This window comes from Contarinia nasturtii, unplaced genomic scaffold (assembly GCF_009176525.2).
Source record: "Contarinia nasturtii isolate CC-2019 unplaced genomic scaffold, AAFC_CNas_1.1 Cnas_scaffold_695, whole genome shotgun sequence".
NCBI classification, from domain to species: Eukaryota; Metazoa; Arthropoda; class Insecta; order Diptera; family Cecidomyiidae; genus Contarinia; species Contarinia nasturtii.
Genome location: NW_022198046.1, coordinates 4537050 through 4560874, shown reverse-complemented (window position 1 = coordinate 4560874; position 23825 = coordinate 4537050). Strand labels below are relative to the sequence as shown.

Here is a 23825-nt window from a genome sequence, read left to right as displayed (position 1 = left end):
CCTTATAAATAATTCGTCGTTGACCTTTTTGTCGTAAACGACTCCATTCGTCGCCTCATTTCATTTTCACATTGGCGTAAAAGTGTATATTGCATGATTTTGCCAGTAGTGAAAACATCAGTTAAACAACACGAACAACTATAGTATAACATGAAAAACTTGCTCGTGAACATTTTCGTGTGTAAATTTGAGCGTCTTGTGTTTGGTTTTGGAGGTTTGGTCGCGTTATATTTCGTTGAAACGTTGCCCCCGCTGCTGCTACTTCTACAAACGAGCCTCTGGTTTAATATTTCCTTTACATTTACGCCAGGCAGCATGCAACAGCATTTAAAAGTGTGAACGAACGAGAGAGAGAGAGAGAGAGAGAGAGACTTATCAACTTCAATAACTTATTTTATTATTGAAAGACGATGGATATTTGATTTGATGTTATAAAACTATGCACAATCGATTTTACGATGACAGTTATGAATATTTGATGAAATCACCACTGAATTATGCATGAGAATCATAAATTTTAATTAAAATCGCTTTATAGACATTCCGGGGGTCATCGTTTTGTTTTCACTTCACACACACATACATATGTATTCCGTGCTGGTGTTTTTGTAAAACGGAAAAACAATGTGCAAATTTGTGCATATTATTTAAATGAAGCGAAGTGTAAAATGCACGTTCAACATCCCATCATCCGGACGGAATTGCATGACATGATTCTTGTGAATGTAAATGATTCGTCGTCGTCGCCGTTGCTGTCGATATTTCACATTTTTATTAAAGCTAATCGAAATCTTGATTTGGAAGTAAAGTTTCATTTTGATTGTCGTTCGAAACTTTCGTTTTGAATGAAATTGCCGAATTGCAATTCGACGTACACCAATACCCGACACCAATTCAACATGCGATACGCAGTCATATACAATGAATGAAATGTGAACATTAAATAGTGTGAGTGTGGGAAATAGATGAAAAAAGACGACGACAACGGCGACAACGTCATGAAAATGTATGCAATGTCTTCTTTGGCAAACTTTTTGTTGCTCGCACAAGAACTATGTTGGCCCGCGAATGCAACTGTACAATCAATACATGTATATTTCTTTTCAAAATTCAGTGAATCGCAGTATTTCTCTCTTTGCATCATTTGCAATCATTCTCGATTTGCTGTTTTGCATTTGAATGGACACAAACTTGAACTTATATGCATTGAAAAGTCTGTTGAATGTTAAAGTCGATATGCTGTTGGCGTCATTTCATATCGTTGTCGTCGTCTTCACTGAACAACGACGACGACGTCGTCCTCATTCTCGTTCAATACAGTCGACATTATTATGTTAATGGGATATCAAATAGATTTGTTATGCTGTTGAGAAAGCAATATTCTTGATTACAATTTATAAATACATGTACAAGTTTTTTCCTTTCATTTTTTTTCGTTCTGTCTCTGTTTGTCTCTCGTTCGAATGCATCCAAATTCAAGTAAATAATGTGCGATTTGGTTTAATGTGTGCAAAATGTGAGAGTGAATGCATTCGAAACGATAAGTAAATTATGTACACTTTTCTGTGAGATAAGTACAACCAAATGCGAGGAGAACGAATGTTATGTCTGACTTCGATACAAATATATAATCAGAAAGGCGCACGGGAGAGCGGGTGCGAGTGAAAAAGAGAAAAAAATCGCAATAATTTAATGCATTTTATTTCTATTTTGAAGTTGTCTTGTATCATGTTGAGATTGTTTTTCTGTGCCCTAAAAATCAACAAAAAATACTATAAAAATAAAGAAAATAAACGCAAAGGCCATAAACGTAGCAAAGCTACTGTTGCATCAAATTGAACGCTGAAATTGCGAATATTAATCTAATGGATGTAGGGAGAGAAGTAAACGCACAGTAAACCAGTATTTTTCTTCGGCATTCATGTCTTCGAAGAAATGCACCCCAGTTTCGCAACCATATCAATATCTCGTTAGGGGTCGCAATTTATTAGCATCATTTGTACCATTTTGACGAGTTTGTGCGTTAATAGCAATGCTCTTTATGCGACATAAAATGAGGTATGTGCGTCAATTCTTGGTATATTTTTTCCATCATTTTTACTCTACATTATTGTATAAATTGGTTTGCACAACGGCTTTTTTGCAGCAAATGTATGATTTTACGCATTTATTTCTGTTCATTCATTAAAACTGAAACGTATATACGTGTTTCGAGTGGATATCATAATGATTGACGCATAGAACAATTGAAATATTCGACGTATTAAATAACGCAAAAAGGAGACAGACGGGTGACATCGACAGTAAAGTGAAACACAGTATGACAAAAAAGTAGTGCGACGCCCACTTTACAAGCGAAACGAAAGCAAGTTTTTCGATTTGAATTGTATCTAGCGGACAGAAGTAGTTTGTGTCTTGTTACAAATGCGCGACACACTGAACATCACTCATCATCAATGTTTGGTCCCATGTGCTTTATCTGCCTTTATGTGTATGTGTGGGTCGTGTACTCAGTATTCTCGTGCGATTTTGCTATTTCAAAATTAAATTATAAAAATGTGGTTCGGATGATTGATATTCAACGACATGCTTTGTTGAGCACGTGCAGCTCTCTATTTTTTTGCCAACTCTCATCTTGAATACACAAACCCTCTCTTTCTATCTGTCGTCATTTTCAAAGTGAAATCGGTCACTCATTTCGTTCTAGATGTTTTCTTTTTCACTACACTTCTCGTCATCTTCTGAATGTGATACGAACGTTTGCTATCGCCTTTACCGTTGCGTTTGTGTTTCCATTTTAGCATTTTGCCTTATTTTCAACACAAATAGATTATGATTTAAATTCAATAATCGACCCTTTTTGGTTTTCAGCATTCGTATTGCGCTCTCCTCTCTCTCTCTCTCTCGCTATTACTCACTCTTCATACGTACATTTCCAGTTGATGGGATTTCCTTTGCATAACCATCAATATCAATTTCGCTTTTGTGTGTGTATGCATTAAACAAGCATTTCGGAGACGCAGACATCGTCGCTTCTTTTTTCCTTCGTTTGGCCTCACACTCTTTTTCTTTAGTCACTCTTCGAATGCCAAATTTTATGAGGATCGAAAGCGACGAGCACTGTAAACAAGGTGCGGTTTCTAGAGAATGAAAATATCGAGAATTCGATATGGAATCATGTTGATCATCGACAATAGTCTAGATAATAATAAGATGTGGTATGTTGGTTTTGCAAATTTAAATCGATAGGCATTGTGAATGAACAAATGTATGAATGTGATGATTGAATGTACATGAACACATATAAAAACCTTCTGGTTGGAGTAGAATGTTCGCCAAAATTCTTCAACCATCGAAAACACAACATTCCATTCACTCATCTACCAATATGCCGACAATGAATTGCTAAATTTGCTTACAATCAACAAACGACGTCGTCGTCGTCGCATTTTGCTATCTCTTCCTTTTGTTATATTGATCCCTTCTATTTTTTGAATGTTCGGGGAAAAAAATTAGCAATATAGTCCGGTCGGACACTCTAATTACAAATTCCGTCTGCAACCACATATTTTTACGAATAAAAACATGAACATTACAAAATAATAGAAAAGAAGTGCATTTTTTTTGAATACTGTAGCTTGTTCGACTCATCATTTCACGATTGGCCAATGGCATTTTTGTCTCAGATCAGCTTATAGTCAAACAAATCAGAAAAAAATATTACCAACTTTTACAGAACCGCTTATTGCGATTGCTACTGACTGTTGACTGACTGCTGCATTACGTTCATCCACAGAAGTTTCCCATGGAAATTCTGAATCTCTTACTATTATAATTTTTTTGATGCTTTTGTTCCGAAGGGGTTGGGATGTATAGTCATTCCTTTTTTTATACAATAAATGGTTGTCGTTCAAGTTGTTCCCCATTCGAACAACACAAGCAATTGATTAAACTTTAACGACTGGCATGGTCCTCAGAATCCCTCATATTGCCATAAAGAATGTAATAATTAAAAAAAGAATGCCGAATGAGGGGCGAAAAGAAGAGATAAACTGAAATATCGAAATCCTTGGCAAATTGACATATGATATATCGTGTAAGTAAGCTGCTTACCGACTTGTTGATGTTGGTGGTCATATTTATGCGATGGTGTTTTCGATGAAAATTGTTTTATGTTATGACTTTTGTCTTTGGAGTCTTCATTTTATAGCTGTATCTATTTTTCGATTCTTGCTTGCATTTTCCGGCAAGAAGAAAATTTATGGGAATTTAAACAACCGATTAAACCGCACTTTTCCATTTATGAAAACTATTTCAGTTGACTGTGACAACGGCATACATTCGCATATTTGCTTTACAAAATAGCCAGTTGGGTTATAAAATGTAAATATAAAATGCCATTCGAATGGGAAATCAGTTTGTTTGGTTTGATGTGCACACATTTCAAGAGTTGAATCGAGAAAAATGATGAAATGCTGAGATAAATAGAAAGAGAAAGAACCTGTACTGTGTTCATATTCATTTATTCAGAAATGGATATACATATAGTAAACGGTCTTTCACTCCCACTGTCTCTCATTGATGTCAAATCCAACCGCTCTAAAATATTTAATGATAATATTTCCAACATGCAAATGAAGTTTAATGAACGAGGGTAAAAGGACGCCGGCTATCTCCCAGTTATAGCAGCTATAAAAGATTTTAAATTAAAATTCATATATTAAAATTGGAATGCATATTTTCATGTAAAATGTGAAATAACTGGGTTTCGTTCGTTGTCACTTGCAAAATTATTTCAGCACACAGAATATACAAATCCATGTGCGTTCAAACGCACAACATTTACATGATCCCAAATCCACCGACAGGAAGAGAGAGAGAGAGATTTGGCCACCCCACTAAACCTATTCGATTTAATGTGCCATCGCAGTGGCTTCGTTATGAACACAGTTCATTCTTTGCTCATCCGGTCGAACATTTGAGCTTGAATGTGTTTTTGTTTTAATTTCAAATCCAAATGTTCGAAGTACATAATGAATTTTGTGCAATAATATGCATGTGACAGTTGAAATGGGAAGCATCACGTCAAAATGAGAGCGAGAGCGATTGTTGGTTTTTGCTCACAGTTGTGAGTGCAGATAAAATTAGAAAAGTTAGAAAAGTAGAAATGTGCAAAATAAAGAAAGGAAAATATTGTTTTTATTTTATGTGTATTTTTCGTTGTCGTTTCGACTGTAACTGTTATTTTGTGTGCTGAAGTTGACGATGACGAGCCGGGTCATCGACACTGGACACCAGATGTCACAAACTACAATCACGCAGACACATACACACACGCTCACCGTTTTGAAGCACGCAAATTGTGAAAATAACGTGAGTGCAAAATAATTGATTCAAGCTTGCACTGACACAGCAAAACCATTACGAATTAGAGTTAACGAGCGTATTGGATGATGAGAAGACGCATTTCCAACAGAGTAGTGATACTGATGGCTTAACGGTTAACGATAAATGACGCAGACACAATGTCATGTTCCATACTGTATTTTATGTTCGTCATTTTTCGATTTTGCCGCCATATGGATTGTGTAAACGGTGAAAAACATTCATTTCAAATGGTCAAATAATAATAATCAGTCTCGTGCGGGTGGATTTTGGTTTATGTTTTTCTCGAAATGGAACTGGATTACAAGTACCGTCTCATTTATTGCAGCAAATGAACAAGTTAAAAAGAAGAAACTTCGTAGAACACCTAATTGCTATCATGTTTGCAATAGGTTGATTGACCTCGAGCGACAGTAAAAAAATGCGAACGATTCGTGTTTTATCGGAATTAGTGGTACTTGGCTGATCACAATTTGCGAATGCTCGTAAAGATTCTTGAAGATTTGAAAAGATTCATAAAGATTCAAGTTAATTGCCAATGATATTAAATCTGTCATTTTCCAAAAGATTCGAAATGATTCGTCTCGCTATACCACTTAGGTATACTTGGCAAGCAATACTTGCGCATCACATTATATATGTATGAAAATTAAGCAAATAATTGTGTTCTACAGCAAAGTGAATAAATTATTCTAACGAGCCAACCAGTTTCACTGTATGTGTATTGAAGACATTTTTCGAATTTATTCATTTTTTGGTTTTAATGCTTCGTTTTGCGCTTAATTCATAATTATCTTCGAAAATTGGCTATGGGCTAGCAAATTTCAGCCAGAAATATCAACCATTTGAAAGGATATGAAAAGACACGAATACACAAAACACCACTGCAAAAAGTGAAATAATTTACAATTTTGACTTGTAACTTGTATGAACTTTAACATGCGGTTCCTTTTTCTTTTCTTCTTCTCTATCATACCAATCCAAGCCCTCGTTTGCTCACCAAATTGAAATTTAAATCGATACTTATTCGAGAGAGAGAGAGAGAGAGAGAGAGAGAGAGAGAGAGAGAGTTAGGGAAAGAGAAAGAGTGACAGATCTGCTGCCGTTGCTAAGGTTAGCAAAGATGCAATTCCGCTTTATTATTTTCTGCCCTTTCCATTAACATTTCCATCAGTTGCGCTTCTTTTGTGCGTATATTTTCCATCCATTTCGTGGCGCAATTTTCATATTGATTTTGCTGCTACCGCTCAACATTCGTTTCATCTTCTTTCCAATGTGACTGTTGATCGAATTTTTAGCTGGCTTCACGTTGCAAACTGCTGCCGTTGCTTGGATTGACTCTGAAAAATATATTGAGTATATCCGTACAGCGTGGTGGAATTGATGGCAAAAGCGAATTGAAAATAATGTAATCTAAGGCATGAGATAGTATGCAACGGAGCAGGAGACGACATGAATGAAGGGTAGAAGAAGAAGGAATAAAGAAGAAAAAAAGACACGATGAATCCTTGAACAAAGCGTCATCAATGAAAATCCATTATGTATAATGCACAACTTATATATTTTGAAGCCATAATGTACTTACCAAAATAAGATAAAGAAACGGCGAGCACATGGAAAATGTGTATGTGTGTGTGTGCTGATGAAAAGAGCAACACGACAACGACTATTTACAATTACTACAAAGTTTCACGCGAATCGCACGGAACGGAGATAGTACAGATCCGATCACACACACCCATTTCAACTGACACTGGAGCATAAACGAGCGACCGTGGAAAGTGATGGAAAATAAATCATCGAATGAGTAGAAAAAATCGGCTATTTTGTACGCTGAGCTCTTGTCACATGAAACAACATCAAGCGTAACCGTATTAAAATAGTGAGAAGAAAAAAGCGTATGAAAACCACCATTTTATTATGGCTTTAAAATAACGACAAGAAAACGCAAAGAAAGACATGATCCAAAAAAATGTACGATACAGAAAATATCGAAAGGAAACGTTGTGACGTATCTGTCGATGGTCGAAATTTTAAATTACACTATGGACCAATTTCTAGCATACTGATGGATAAGAAAAATAAAAACAGTCATTGCACTAACACGAAGCGAATCAACACATTTTCATGATTTGATTATCGTCACCGCCGTCGTAGCAGACAAATCCAAAATCTTTGTCGCAAAAAAGTCGACTATTTTCTTTTTTAAAAACACTACAAATCGACTTTTCTACCATTTTTTGTTGTTGTTGTTTGGCTTTATATACCCGTTATACCGTATGTGAGTTTTTGCTGCGTATTTCCAATGCAAATCTTTGAAAAATATTCTGTAGAGTCAACTTACAGAAAGCCGCATTTATATTGTCACAATACATTAGATTTTCAAGCGTAGTTTCAATAGTAGTTGCACCATTGCATTACCGAATAAGCGTACGATGCTTTTGTATTCCTCCAACAATAGATTCACAGCACCGAAAATCATTGTTGTTGTATGCAGCATACTCGCACTTTTTTCCGTTCTTCGTCTATTGTTGAGAGTTTTGCAATAAAAATCGATTTACCAAGCATCAGTTATTTAAAAATTCTCGATACGTTTGCTTGTATGTGTCTTTTTTTGCCTCATTTGACGCAAAATACAGAACATGCATCGAAATATGCATGTAAAAGTGATTCGAAGCGTAGACTGCCTAATAGTAAACTTTATGTCTGAAAGTCATCTGCTTTAGATTTTGCTCTTTCTCCCTTATGCCCAGCCAAATCGGTATAAACACACTCAAGGATTCAATGCATTTAATAATGTTGCCAGAATATGTTCATCCTACTCTTCTTCGAGCGCTGTTACAATGATCCTCGCTATTAATTCCATCAGATGCATGCATTGAAATTGAAATGTGAGTGTGTGTGCATGTGGAAATGCGCTATATCAACACGCTATCTCTATTTTTTCTGTATTTCTCACTCTCGCTTCCATATTTTGGACGAAAAACATATTTCGGATAATGCCAGACACTCAAACACAAGCTCTCATTCGAGAGACACTTGTCTCTGCTTTCCTGTGTATTCGTTTAGCAAACGCGCGCGTAATTTACTCGGTAAATTTTCAATTCCATTGCTGTAATTTAGTTGTCATTTGACATACTTACATATTCATGCCAAGCATATGCAGATGCACTGATTGATAGTGTTGCCAAGTTTTGTATATTCGCCTTGCTCTCATTCACTCCCTCCATCGGTCTGATGTGTCATTCGAATTGAAAATTATGGTCCATTCAATTTCCGCTTGGCACACCATTTTAGAAAATCATTTTAGATTGCTAAAGCGCTTGATTACATAAGCTCGATATTCGCTCGCACATCGCACCGCACACATTCACTCACATGACGGGCACATCCGTCGTTAAGCGCAATGCGTTCTAGTCTGCCAAACATACACACCAGTGCGAATGTATATTTTGTACACCTATTGTTTACTGACAGTCATTAAATCTGCATTTATTTTTTTTTCAAAGTGTACATCTTTTTGTGGAACAAAATAAATAAAATTGAGATGATTTTAGACACAATGCATCGCCATACAAAAGTGGATGCCATTATAATTCAAATATTCGAGCATTTTCCTTTCTAATTATGATAAACATCATTTGGCACACGTGTCAGAGCGCGCATCGAGCACTTACAAGACTACTCACTCACACGCGCTTTTCATTCATACATATTTTCAATATGGCACTTTTCTTCACAGCCCAGTAATTTTGAGTTTATTAAATAGATGAATGAAATGAGGACCGAACACACTTGCACATAATAAACAGGAGGGGTGCCCATTTCGAATGCATCATTAAATAATGATAAAAGAAAATTAGCGATGTACTCAATGACGAAGTCAAAGATATAAAAGTTGAACTTACACATTACAGTGATTGATGAAGTTGCAAAGAGAAATAGCATAAAAAGAACCGGAATAAAGAAGCATGGAGCAAAAAAAATGAGCAAGCATTTGGAAATTCTCATGACTTGGTGTACGCAATTTTTCTTTCGTTCTACGATTAAATCACGTCCCTATTTGGTCACATTCCTCTTCTTTTTTTTATGTTGAATTCCGTTTTTAAAGGAATGTGTGACACATTAAGCGTCGGTGGTTTTGGGGTATACATTTTTCGGCACTACACCCTTGCAAAACTATTCATCAAAAATAATGAATTTCTAATGATAATTAAACTATATCTGTTTTTCGCCTAGTCATTAATTATGGTTTTGTAGAATGACTTTGTCAGTCTTCAACCTTCGCACATAAAATGTGTCACAATGAAATGGTTTTGCAAACGAAATGCGCCATCCATTGTAACAACAATATATTCATGTGGATAAATCATACAAGTTTTTCATTACATTTTAAGCAAAATGCCAATTAATAGTAGTTAGTTGTGGCACTTTTCAATTTACTCCGGAAACGGAATGGAATGGCAGACGGTCGTTCCCGCCGAATGATAATTAATTGATTGTCATACATCAACGAATGCGCTGCCATCATATTTATATGTAATTTGCTCACTTTGTCAAAATAGAAAACATGAGAAAATTCAACACCAAACCATATAAATGAACGAAACGAACGGAAATGCCACGATCATCCATTCATCACGTTTCGAAGCAACGAACAACGGCCATGCTCTCGCATAGAATTTTAATTGTAGCTAAAAAACCACAAAGCGCAAACTATGGTTTTGCTTGAATCCCGGAATTGGATTTTATGTGTGAATGAGAACGCGCGTTACATTACACACGCTGTCTGCTACTACACCAAAGCGAAAATTTGTGTGTTTCGAACCAAACCTCTCGCTCTCTCTTTATCTCTGACTGAATCTGAATATTTGTGAACAGCAAACACAAAACCAACACACACATTGCATGAGAAAAATGAAACTTTAACATAGTTTGAACAAAAATACAGTAGCACAGCGCGAAGCATCTGTTAAGCTTCAACCACAATATTCAACGTTCAATAAATCTCTTGGCATCGTTCTCTAATGATTTTAAGTCGAATGATAAAATATAGAGCCGCATCTGTATGTTAATACAGAAAATAGTGCGCTTATTTGTGTGTGGGTGTGTAGGATGTGGGTTTTTCATTGCAAAGACAAGTTTCTCAGACGAAGGCAGCAAAATAGCTGCTGCATTTATTTTGTTGTAAGAAAAACGTGAAAATATATGACAACATATATTTATACATATGGAGTTTATGGAATAATCGAATGTCTACGTGGAAAACACATACAGCCACACATTTATGTGGTATCCACTTTCGTTCCTTTAATCGTGAACCACGATGATGCAAAAAAAACGAACACCAAAACCACATGTGTTGATGTTATGAAATCATGAAATTTTATCACGAACAGAGCGGTAAAATCGTACATTATAAATATGAGTTTTGCCAGTTAGTTGGCAAAGCAAACGGTGTTGAAAACCTTCAATAAATCGATAACATTTATTGAGTCTTCATCAATTTATGGCTATTAGCTTATGCAGTACCACTTTACTTCAATTATCTTTATCGTTATGTGATGAGTTATGATGAGAATGTGCGTGTACTCCGTTTGAAAAGTTTCATAAACGCATTGATCGAATTTTGAAACAAAAAAAGTATCTGAATATAATATCGTGGTCAGCATTGAATGCACAACTAATATTGTCTGTTTTTTTAGGTTTACTCTAATTTTCACAATATTAAAAAAATCCTTTTTTCTTCTCTTTACAGGCGAGCTATATTAGGAAATCCAGATGTAGTATATAGCACACCATTAAAACACATTGTGCAAAATGATTTTTGGGGAACGCCCATAACGGATAGCGGAACACATGGATCATATCGGCCATTGTGTGTACTGAGTTTTAAGCTGAATCATTTGTTTGACGGTTTCAAGCCCGTTGGTTATCATTTGGTGAATGTTCTGTTGCATTGTTTGGCAACTGGTCTTGTGGTGAAAGTTGCTCGTCACGTATTACAATCGATATGGGGAACGATTGTGACTGGTGCATTGTTTGCATCTCATCCGATTCATACGGAAGCTGTGGCCGGCATCGTTGGTCGGGCCGATTTGGCATCGTCTAATTTTTATCTGTTAGCCTTTTTAACCTATTGCAAGCACGTTGTGTGGCGAGAACAAAACGATAAAAGATGTTGGTCAGCATTAATTGGTACGATTGTACTTTCGGTAGCGGCCGTTCTTTGTAAAGAGACGGCAATCAGCTCATTGGTATTATGTGGAGTTTATGACATTATCAGAGCAACAAATGGTTATCGAGATAAGGTAAGGCATTACCTAGTTACTGTTGTTATATTATCCTTATAATGCACGTATTATGTTGTTACATTTACATTTTTATGTTTCAAATAAATACACTTAAAGCATAAATTTACATTTTCGATTTTTGTTTTTGTTTCGTTCATATTATAGCATCGAATGCGATCACTCACCATCATTTGCGTGGCGACAGCTGTTATTCTTCACTTCCGTTTATCGTTGCTGGGTTCGGCGATCGAATTTTCAACGGCTGACAATCCAATCGCTAAATCACCATCGCGGCTTACACGATTCTTAACATTTCTATATTTGCCCGCTTTTAATTTTCAATTGTTGCTGTATCCAGCCACATTGAGCTTCGATTGGGGCATGGACGCGATACCAAGACTGAATAGTTTATGTGATTTTCGTAATTTAGCCACGCTGATATTTTATAGTGCGTTAGTTTTTGCTGTTGCAATTAATGTGCATCATTTACGTCGACGAATGCAATTGGTGCAGGCAATGGCAAATGTTCACTATCGCAAACCGCGTACCATAAAGAAACGCAAAGCATTTCAATTACCCCAGACAAATTGTAACAATAATAATGGCAACAGCAGCAGTGGCAGCAGCGGCAGCAGCAGTAGTAGCAGCAGCAGCAGCAGCAGCAGCAGCAGCAGTTATAGTTTTGTGAATACAAACTCGAATAATATGCTGCATAGTTCTAGTTTGAGTACAAGTTGTAACAATAATAGCAGTAATAATGCAATTAATAATAGCAGTTATTTAGCTAAAACAACGGAATGTTTGTGTGAAGTATGTAAGCATGGTTCAAATGTTCGCCATTCGAGCACTTGTCGTGCGATTAATAATAATAATGTACCACTGGTACGGTGTGAATGCCCTGAATTTCGTCATTCACCGTCACCGCCACGCAAACGACGCCATCAACAAAATCATCATCAGCAACAACAACAGCATCATTCGTTTGTTACGAATTCGGCCACAATCTATAATACCTCATCTTCATCCGGCTGTTTAAATGGCACATTGTCGTCAACAATGTCAACCATTGGTTCGAGTAAAATTTGTAAAAATAGCCCAACTAAAAATGTTTCGAGCGCAAAAAGTGCGGCAAATCAACCGAATAATTATCAAAATTCAAAGACATCGACATCGGTGGCGACGATGGTGACAAAGGCGACAACACCAACATCAACCCTCAACGATTCAACTACAAATCATCTGCATATATCACATCCATCGACGACCACATCGGCCGTTATCATGTTATCTATAGCAATGTTAACGCTACCATTTTTACCCGCCACTAATTTATTCTTCTACGTTGGTTTTGTTGTTGCCGAACGAATTCTATATTTACCCAGTGTGGGTTTCTGTTTGTTAATCGGCTTAGGCGTTAGCAAACTGATGGACACAAATCGAGGTTCATTAAGGAGCCAACGAAAACGGTTTGCCGTTTGCCTCTGTATCGGTTTAACAGTGATAGCCTATAGCATGAAAACGATTAACCGAAATGTCGATTGGCGAGACGATGAGAGCTTGTATCGCAGTGCAATCAACGTTAATCCACCAAAAGGTATATGGTTTTTTTTTAATTCTCTTTTCTCAACTACACATTTTCACAAAACTCACACTCATTCGGCTCATCATCCTTGAATAATCTGACACATTCTTTGTGTGTATTTATGTAAAAATTAATTGGACGCGGTTTCAATTGATTCCATAATTATTTGCGAATTTGATAGGATTGTTGTTTTTATTCACCCCATTGTTTTTGCTTTCTGTTTACCATGTTATGTATGCAAGTATCAAATAATGTATATTTAAAAATAGGGAGGCACAAACATACGAATAAATCGATTGTAATTTGCTTTGATTTTGGCGAATTATCAGGAAAAATATACGGATTTGCATAACATGAGCCGTGTTTATTTTAAATACGCTTTCGTTTCCCCCAACTGTTTTTTTTAAATGAAAAAAGAGCCCCTACTCTCTCTCTTCGTTTATCATTCGTTGCTGCTTTGTCAATGCGGTGTTCAATTAATATATCTGATTTTTTTCTTAATCGCATCATTATGTTCACCATATTTAATTAATTCATCTGCTTTTAATTAATGGAAAGTGATCAGAAAGATGAGAAAAAACGTGTTTGATTTCAATTTTCCATGATTTATTTATGAATACATATTAATTTGAGCATGCAAATATACAAACAAAAACCTCAACCACCACTCCTCCCAGAACAAATGGATTTTGTAATAAAAATCTGTCTGTTTCTCATATAAATGTGTGGTTTTAATTGGTGGCAAAATGATAGCGATATCGCTTTTTTTATTCTGATTTTATTTTAAGCCGGTGCTGATTGTTTTTAATCCATTCAGTTATATTCAATTCAACAAACAATATTATTGCCGCCGGCCCCGATGCCATCAATCAAGCGCAAAGGAATGATATGCAAAAACCACCAATTTGCAATGTATTTGATTGCAAAGTCTATAAAACATTTTTTTGGGAGGAATGTTAATTTTCGGAAATGGATTTAAGCTATATTATACCCGACAAAACAGGATATCTATTTAAATGAATGAAAAAATAACAATCTGATATTCACCAATCACTGAAAATGCGATTATTACAAGCTGCTTTAAAGCTAAAAAAAACGAACGTGAAAAGAATGTGCTTTTTTTCAATTTGATTTTTGTTAACGTCAACCGTCACATTGTGACAATGTTGTTAAACTAAAAGAATGTAAATTTAATAGAACGGCTTTAAAGTTTGGTTACTTTGAATTGGTTTCAGACCGACAAGTTACTTACGAAATAAGTATCCTTTTTTTATTTCAAGAAGATACTTTGTGGCAAACTGTAGTGGCATTTGCTTAAGTAACACTTTTCACATAAAAAAATATCATCAACAAAAAACTTCTGCTCTTGGCATTTGATATGCCATTAAAATTGTTGTTTATTTTCGCGAAGTTTTTTTTTATTTCAAAACCAGGCTAAAGAATGTTTTTTGTTGCATCCTTGCATGAATGTAAATCAGCGGCTTTTTCTCTCTCTTTTCCTTTTCCCCCTTTTTCCTACCTCTCTCTTCAGGATTTTTCTTAATTATGGCTTGTTCGTAAAGAACAAAAAAGTGCATGTCGCTCTTTCAAACACAAAGTGGCTGCATAGAGTTGGGAATAAATCCACCAATTAAAACTAAACTTTTATAATTCATGGATGATGATGTCGAAGAATTATGATTTTTTTCATCTTAACTGAATTTCTTTATGTGCTTATATTTTTAGCTTTAGGCAACTTGGGCAGCGTTCTCAGCTCACAGGGACGGTACGAAGAGGCAAAGGAATCGCTGCAACTTGCGCTGAAATATCGACCGAATATGGCGGATGTTCATTACAATTTGTAAGTATATGATATTAATGAAAATCGATTGTCTCGCTTTCGTTCGATTTGGTTTTTATTTTGACTCGTCAGACATAAACGATTCGATAAAATGTGCGTGTGTGTACATATACACATAAAATCAATTCTCTGGAAATAAAATATGTTCTGACACAACAATCGGATAAAATGCTTGAATGGCATAGTGTGTGTGTGGGTCATGTATTCTATCTGTCTGCGTATATTAATCTTATCATTCGATGTATTTGTTCAAATCACATAAACTTTTATTATGCGTTAATACCTAATTTAATCCATTTCACCATCGATATGAAGGTGGCAGACAAACAATAAATGTTTGTTTAAATTAGCTTCTATCACATTGTTTTCACACATTCTGTTTGAACATTTTCGCATTGGAATGGGTGTGGACTCGAGTTTGTCGCGCTGTGCAAAACTTGACTTGCTTACCAATATGTTTTCGCTTGTGACTTTTCACACATGAAATCCATAGAATTTTGTTTGTTGTTCATTTGATTGTTTGACGTTGGAATTATATTTCGCTTCGAAAATGTGACGAAAACATCTGAAATGAGTCTGTAATTTTTTTTAATAATGTTCGTAAATCATGTGAAAAATCGATGATCAAAACGGTTTTCAATGAATAAATTTGTGTTTAATTTGTCGATGTTTTTGTTCCGACTGGCTGAACAGACACACTCAAAAAAGCTTAAAAAATGTAAATTGTACGATCGATTTTCATGTCATTATGTAAACGCGAATCATCATTTCTTCCATTTTTATTTCGCTCTTTCTCTGTGTGTGCCAATTCATAACGGAATTTTTAAAGTGCCTTTCCAATCATCTCCGGTTATATATATATTTCTTTTTTTATTGTTGTATGTTATTCATGCTTTCGAATGAATTGGATTTTTCCGGACTTTTCAATATTGGAATATTTTTGCATAATTTTTCTTTTGGAATAATCAAAATTGACGTTTACAGCTTTCAACATCGAAATCATTCTCATTCTCTCTTAGTCACTATGCTCCGATTTATGTTCACAGAGCCTTTAATGAATTCTAGATATAATAAATTTGAGTAAAAGCAAATCACGACATGAATTGCTACTAGCAAAGGGCGTATTCGTTAGTAACCAAAAAATTCAATGCAAAGCCTTGGAAAATTGATAAAAAAAGAATATCAAAAGAATGTGAATAAAGGGAGAAAGAGAATCGAACGTGTCAGATATTGTAGCAGACGGTTTCAATTCCGTCGTATGTTCAACAAATGTAATCAATTTGTTTTAATTTGATCGCCTGACAAACTACTAAATATGCATGATTGTACTGGACCCAAGTGGGGAGCAATATTTTCTCTCTTCTTCTTCTTCTTCTTCATTCGTTCTGTTCGTGTTTGCTTTTGTGTTCATTTGCCGGCGTATTGTGACAGAAAAAAGCGTTACTAAATTGAACGAAATACGTGGTGATTGTTAATGGAATGGTCTTATCTTGTGTAACAGAAACACCACCGCCACCATCGCCACACAGTTCAATGTAACATATTCAGCATGTTGGCTAACACATAGAGAAACGTGACACGCACCATCCCAAATAGCATAAAACGTAGGCGAACACAAAAGTTTCATCATAATTCCCCATTGGCTTCATTAAATTCGTTTTATCAAGATTTTTTTTTCTTTCGAATCGTCGACATAATGACGGCACACTATTTATTTAAGGCTTTCGTAGATGGTCGAAAATAATGAGCATTTTCCCACTCACTTTCAATGCATAGTTTATGTTGTTATGCAGTAGCCAAATCCCAACAATCGCACTAAACAAAACGGAAAGCGAAATAAAGCGAAACACATCGTTGATATGCCCGACACAGTATAGTGTGAACGCAAACAAAGAAAATCAAATGTCTGAAATGAATGCGCACGGTAATAATCGCCTCCTGTTTCCTTTCGTCATTTAAACGATCCGTTTGCATAAATTTTAATAAATAACTTCGATGAGGTGTGCAAGGAGGAATGAAAAAGTGTGACTCATTCAAAAAAATGAAGCAATATACGGCGCAAGAATGCCTATGATTTCATATTGAATTTTACTTATTTGCAAATTGAAAATTGACGACAGTTTTTAAACTTTTTGGTTTGAGCACATCCATTTGCCGGATCTACCGGAACGAATTTATTTCAAATTACGATTTTTTTTCCAAAGTCATTCGAATAGAAGTCAAGTCACAGAATCGAAACAAATATTTGATTAATTTTCATGCTGAGCCGGATGTATGGTATTGACTTGCATTTGTGGAAACAAAGAAAAAGAAATCGCGTGTTCACATTACTTTGAATAAACATTTAGATTGCACGCCGAATTTTTCACTGTTTTTCATTGTGTGAAATGAATGATAAACTATTGGAAACTAACCTCTCATTCAAAGTTTCAAAACAATCAACGTTATTTATAGTCAATTCAATTGGGACATTTTTGGGACAAAATCATTTTTTCGACATTTTTAGATACTGAACAAATACTTCTTAATCGAAAGTTTCAATTTGAAGTTGAAACCAAAGCATTAATTTCTCGATGCTTTCGAATCTTTTCAGGGGTATTCTGTATCAAAATCATCAACAATATAAAGACGCGATCGAATGCTTCCAAAATTCGATTCATTATCGGCCATCACTGGCGTGTAAGTGTCCCTGCCCAAATTATATTACCGCTTTTTTTGGACTACTGATTGAAATAAAAAAATTGTTTATTTTATGAATATTAGTGGCTTATTTGAATATGGGAACATCATATATTGCTTTGGGTCGTTGCAATGAGGCGGTTAAAATTCTTCGTGAAGGTTCAAAATTGGATGGTCATGGTTTGCGAGATCGAAGTGCCCACGATAGTGCCAGAATGTCGATGCTTGTGCAGTTAGGTAGTTTGTATGCTGAACAAGGAAAATTACAGCGTGCCCTATCTATTTATCGAGAAGCATTACACAGTCTTCCGAGAAGTTACCCACCACAGGTGAGTCGAACTGAACACCATCCCTCGAATCATATGAAACTAATTATGATGTTTTTCATATGTAGAGTATTTACCAAAGACTCGGCGATACATTGGCCCGAATGAATCAATGGACAGAGGCTGAACGTTTTCATCAGGCCGCATTAGAAGTGCAACCGGATCATGTCGCAACGCATGTGTCTTATGGAACAATGTTAGCTCGAAATGTAAGTAAAAGCAATAAATAAATAGATTATTCACTGAGATTGAATCCATTACACGATGATTAATATTTCTTCTCATTTCCCTTTAATGTGCACAACAGAGTAGTCGAACGTCTGAAGCTGAACTGTGGTTCAAACGAGCATTAAAATTGGCTCCGGACGATTCAAGTGTTCGTCATCATTATGGTGAGTACTTTACATTATGCGATATAGTTTTTCATGGAAAAATCATAATGTTTATGGCATTCTCTCTGCACAGCTGAATTTCTGAATTCGATGTCTCGACACGAAGAATCGTGTGAACAACGTATCAAAGCAGCCGAACTATCGCCAAACGATTATTCATTAGCTGTGGCAGCTGCTACAGCACTTCGATTGTTAGATAGAAAAAATGAAGCTGAAAAATGGTATCGAACGGTGCGTAAAATAGAAACACTTTGTATCAAATGAACTGATTTTTTGTTCGCCCTCCTTAAATGAACGCAATTTATTCTGAATGGTTGATTTTTTTTTCGCAGGCGGTTCGATTACGGCCAGATGATGCACGAGCACACACAAATCTTGGTGCCATATTACATCTATTAGGTAAACCGATTCAGGCAGCCATTAGTTACAAGGAAGCTCTACAACTTCAGCCAAATGATCCAACTACCATCGCCAATTTAGCGAAACTTGGCATTTCAGAAATGGCTTAGATTTGTGCTCTTTTTTTGCACTTCCACAAAACTAACTTAAATTTTATGTATATAGCGCATTTGTTTAATTTCTTATACAGCAAAACGAAAAAGAAAAAAGAAAAAATACACACTCACAAAAAAAATGTAAATCACATGTCACATTCTTCCAACCAAGTAAATTCTAGGTGTAATCCGACAAAAAAAGGATTTTGTAAAGAAGACGAATGAAGGAGAATAAAACCTATACAGAATGAATAAAGTATAAATTATATTTGTTTAACTGCAGCGTACATGCGCATCAAATATGCATTCCGAACAAAAAAAAAGTTAAATAGAGCAAAAAACCATAATAACAGAAACTGGCATCTGCAATACCTCTCGAGGGTGTCATTCTGTTGAAAATAAAATATTTCCAAAAATTTATGACTAATGTATAAAAAAAATGTAATGTAAATAGTAAACATTAAAAAAGTAACTCATATACATACGCACGCATAAAACTCATGAAAAATCATCATCCAACAAAAAATAAATGTGTTTTTATTGCAACATACGCACCGCTCAGAGAGGTAAAGGTAGATAAAAAAACACACTCGAATTCGAAAATGAAAATGTGCAGATTTAAAATGAACAATTTATTATTATATGAGTGTAAATATAATATGATTGTGAAATATTGTACTGATTTATAACGGAATGGCTGGGAGGCGGACTGGGCAAATTAAAATATTCAAGTAATGAATCGCCCAACATATTCGTATCCCATATACATATATATATCACAATTTTTAATAATCACTGTTGCATTGAAAATATACGCGCTGGATAATTCATAAGCCACTCACATAAAATACAACAAAAACCAACACAATCTAAATAAAAAATTATTGTACTAAATAATAGTGATGGTATGAATAATACTGCAAATTGAGAACAGAATATATATCGAAAGAGAAAAAAAACAGTTATTTACTACGGATTGATTTTACTTTCATTGAAAACTCCCCCAAAAGAGCACGACTTTATACCAATGAAATTTGAACCAATTTAATTAACGTATAATATCTGTTTCATAAATACTAACGACTTTCTGTCGTTCCATTTTCCGCTATTTCCAATGCAAATTGAATTGAGCCAAAAAATGCTCATGTTTCATAAGAAAACAAATAATTATTATTAAATCGAACTGCTTCAAGCTATTGATGACATGATTTTTCAGACAGTGATTTTCTTTTCGATTTATATTGTCACGTGTATTTTACAGGAAGTGTACATATATATATCGGTGTGGGAACCAACTCATAACATTTTAGCTGAAAAAATGGTGTGGAATTACATTTGTTTTGTTGAAAACCAAAAAAAAAAGAGAGAGAAATGAATTAAATTTAGGTGCTTGCCTCAAAAAGCCGACAAAGAATATTGTAAATTTGTGTATTTTTGTATCCAATGCAACGCTGGAGATGTTGAAGAGCATTTTTGATGAAAAATAAGAATATTTGATTGGAGCTATATTGTATTTGTAATAGATGTAAACAATTTCATTTAAAAATGTTCTAAATAATCAATAGATATCCGTCATTTAAAATGGATATTTGCATGTTTTATTTTGAAAATCAACAACAATCATTTTGATCATTTCATCCCATCATTCCAAACAAATTGTTTAGTCAAAATCATCTACAAATATTAATCCAGTCGAAAAAGTGTACATATTTAAGATTGCCTGTAAATATAGATTAAAAATTAATATTACCAACTATATTTGAATAAAATGAAATATGGGCATTTTGTGAGAGGAGCTCAAGCTATAATAAATAAAACAAACGAAAAAAAAACCGGCAAGAAAATTGCAGAAAAATTAACTCGCTTCAACACTGTTTTATTTTTTTTTAGTTTTGTTTTTGTCATTTGATTGTACGTCCAAAGTTTTTCGGTTGGATGGGTGAATTGGTTTGTTTCTTTGTGTTGTTGGTGATATGCTTTGGTGAAGTCAAAAGTTAAATCTACGAAAGCGATAAATTTAAATCCGGTCGATTTGAACTTGTAATGAAAATAATTTTCAATCCGACGTGGAAAAGCTACAAAGAGTTACACATACACACACAGTTCACGACCACCGTACGTGTATGTTTGTGTATGAGATCAATGGCTATAAATTGATAAAGTTTTCGCTTTGCGTGTGCATTTGAACGATTGAATGGATCGTGTCTTCATCTCACAAGCCTAGATTGCCGAGCAACCGAACAGATAGTTGCGGTTAAATGAAATGAAGAAATACGAAAAACTTGGCACACAGCTACCAAAGTAACAAACGACTTTTACACCACTGGCAAATTGCAAAAAGAACATTGAATGAAAAACAACAGGAAAAAAGGACGACAACAGGTAACGAATGACGACGGAGAATATAAAGAAAAAAAAAATCACCCCTGAAAAGAAGAAGAATATATCCAACGAAAAATCGACATCAACGATGGAAATGGATTGTTATATGTCGTGTGCAAGCAATCCAAATGGCTGAAATGAAAGTTTATGTCTGATGTTGTCGACTTTTAACTGGTAGACTTCTATTATGCTTTTATTTTGTTTAACATAACAACCACCAACGATGGCGACGACGACGACGATCCAAGTGGTCGCACAGTGCGTTCCGAATGTGAACGGAAACAGAATCAGGAACTCCCGAGATATAGTCGACTGTATGATGCAGGACAAAGAAACGGTTTGTAATAGAATTATGGGTTCAATCATGTAGTTTATCTTGTGTTGTGGCTAACAAATTGAATCAGTTTAATCGGTTTGCACGGCTCCAGTTGACGGCACAAAGAACACGTTCTGTTACATTGCACACCTTATTTGCTATTTCAATATTTTCCAATTTAATATTTATTGCTTCTGAATTTTGTGTATGTGAGTGTCGGTGTGTTTATATAGTTTCAGATTGAAGCTTTGCTTTCGAATGAACTATTCGTCCATTCTCTTTGTATATCTCACCCTCTCTATCTCTATCTCTGTCACCATCATTCTCTTCTTTAGCACATTTTGTCAATTTCTCTTCTTCTCTCTCTCTCTCTCTTTACGTACTGGAATTACAAAACTTGGTCTCAACTCAATTTTCACCGTGACATTTATGTGCAACTGTTGGATACTTATATCAGAAGCTATTCTCTTTTGGAAATTGAACGTTATCGTAATGAATTTACTATGCCAAAATGAAAACATACATTCACAAATCCATTCAATTCGTATCTCTATCGATGTATGGTTATTTCGTATGAATCTACAAACATTTCATATTTAAAGCAACCATCACCGATTCACTGTGAATCATTTCGTATTCCCAATCCAATAAATATGAAATGTCTGCGTTTTGTATCATTTACCTTTTTGTTAGAATCGCAAGCGACGTAGACGAAGGACTAGAATGTCCAAGATATTTCATTACTCGAAAATTATTACAGTGCAAAACCGGAAACAATGATGTGCAAAGCAAGTGTTACATTGGCACTATGAAGTATTACGTTGTCGTAAATGGAAAGCAATCAATTGCGTTGAATCACACATTTAGAAAGCTATATAAGCAAAGTAATATAGACACAATATAGCCTATGATGATGTTGTACATGTAATATCAAAGCGGAGACATAACATTTATCGACACACAGTCTGTACACTTTTTAATTTACCTAATCGTAATTCCAGCAAATAAACTCTAGCGACAAATCAAACGGTCGAAGCAGAAGCTTCTGCACAGCAACAGAAGGAGCGTGCAATTGACATTGACAGTAGTTGTAATCAAACAAAAAGTTAAATAAGTTAAAAGTTGTTGTCTCATCTTCGATTTTCCGTTGGCAGCAAAACTTTTTATGTGGTTATAATATATATATGTGAGTGTGGACACAAGAATCGTTTCTGCTCTTACGCAATTGTCTGAACATGAAAATACACTTATAAATCGTTTACGAAAAAATTGCACTCACACCCATAAAATAGCATAGGTCGCAATGAAGAAATGATTAGCCATATGGTGTTCTAATAAATTGTGAAAATAGGTCGCCAATATGTGCCAGTATTTTCTATGCGTGCTCTTGCATGAATATGAATCCAATGTGGTCGTAGCATTATAACCAATGTGTTTGGTCCTATTACTTTCCTCTCTTTCTCATTTGCGGGCTCTCGTTATTCCTTTTTTTGCCGTTGCCAAACAGTCCGATCGTATTTGTGCATACTGATTTCCGAGCACACCATTTATCTTTAATGAAATGTTGGCGCTACCGAAGCCGATAATAAATAACAACCAGAACGATCCATTTGTTGCTTCTGTGGTGGTTGTGGCTTGCTTGCACACTATTACTATATATATAAATAAATTGCTATAGAGAGTGGAATGTTTTTTTTAAAACCATTTTGTATTGAGAGAACTGGTCGCGGCATAATGCTCATATATAATATTTATATATAAGAATGATTCGCTATTAGATGCGTTTGAAATTTACCAAAGGACCTCTTTTGAGTGTTAATTTTTGTTCTTCATTTATGTATTAAATTATTCATTACATTTGAACCTACTTAAACGCCCCCAGTTTTCTGAATTTTTTCTAGTAATAAGTCAAAAGATGGATAATTAGAATACTCGAGATTTAGTCGAGTAGCTGTTTTAATTCGTATGAATATTCAAGAAATATGACGATTTGTTTCCATAAAATTGATCTTCTGCAGTTCCTCATTGGTTAAAAACAGAAAATTGCCAATATGTTAACACGTTATATACCGGTGCTCACCAAATTTTGCTATCCAAAAATGTATAGAAGAAGCCCGCTGATCATATGAAAATTCC

The 23825-nt window shown here is 35.1% G+C and overlaps 1 protein-coding gene across 1 annotated transcript in view; it reads left to right on the top strand.

Annotated features, from left to right (window-relative positions):
• LOC116340829 (protein O-mannosyl-transferase TMTC2) overlaps window positions 1-20353 on the top strand; it is a 133575-nt gene extending 113222 nt beyond the window's left edge. The window contains exons 4-12 of the mRNA XM_031767528.1: window positions 11144-11696; window positions 11844-13272; window positions 14986-15100; window positions 17694-17779; window positions 17864-18108; window positions 18174-18314; window positions 18413-18497; window positions 18571-18728; window positions 18830-20353. Of these exons, the coding sequence (XP_031623388.1) occupies window positions 11144-11696; window positions 11844-13272; window positions 14986-15100; window positions 17694-17779; window positions 17864-18108; window positions 18174-18314; window positions 18413-18497; window positions 18571-18728; window positions 18830-19006 (2989 nt within the window). The 3' untranslated portion in view covers window positions 19007-20353. The remainder of the gene's footprint in view (window positions 1-11143; window positions 11697-11843; window positions 13273-14985; window positions 15101-17693; window positions 17780-17863; window positions 18109-18173; window positions 18315-18412; window positions 18498-18570; window positions 18729-18829) is intronic.
• The last annotated feature ends 3472 nt before the right edge of the window (window positions 20354-23825 follow it).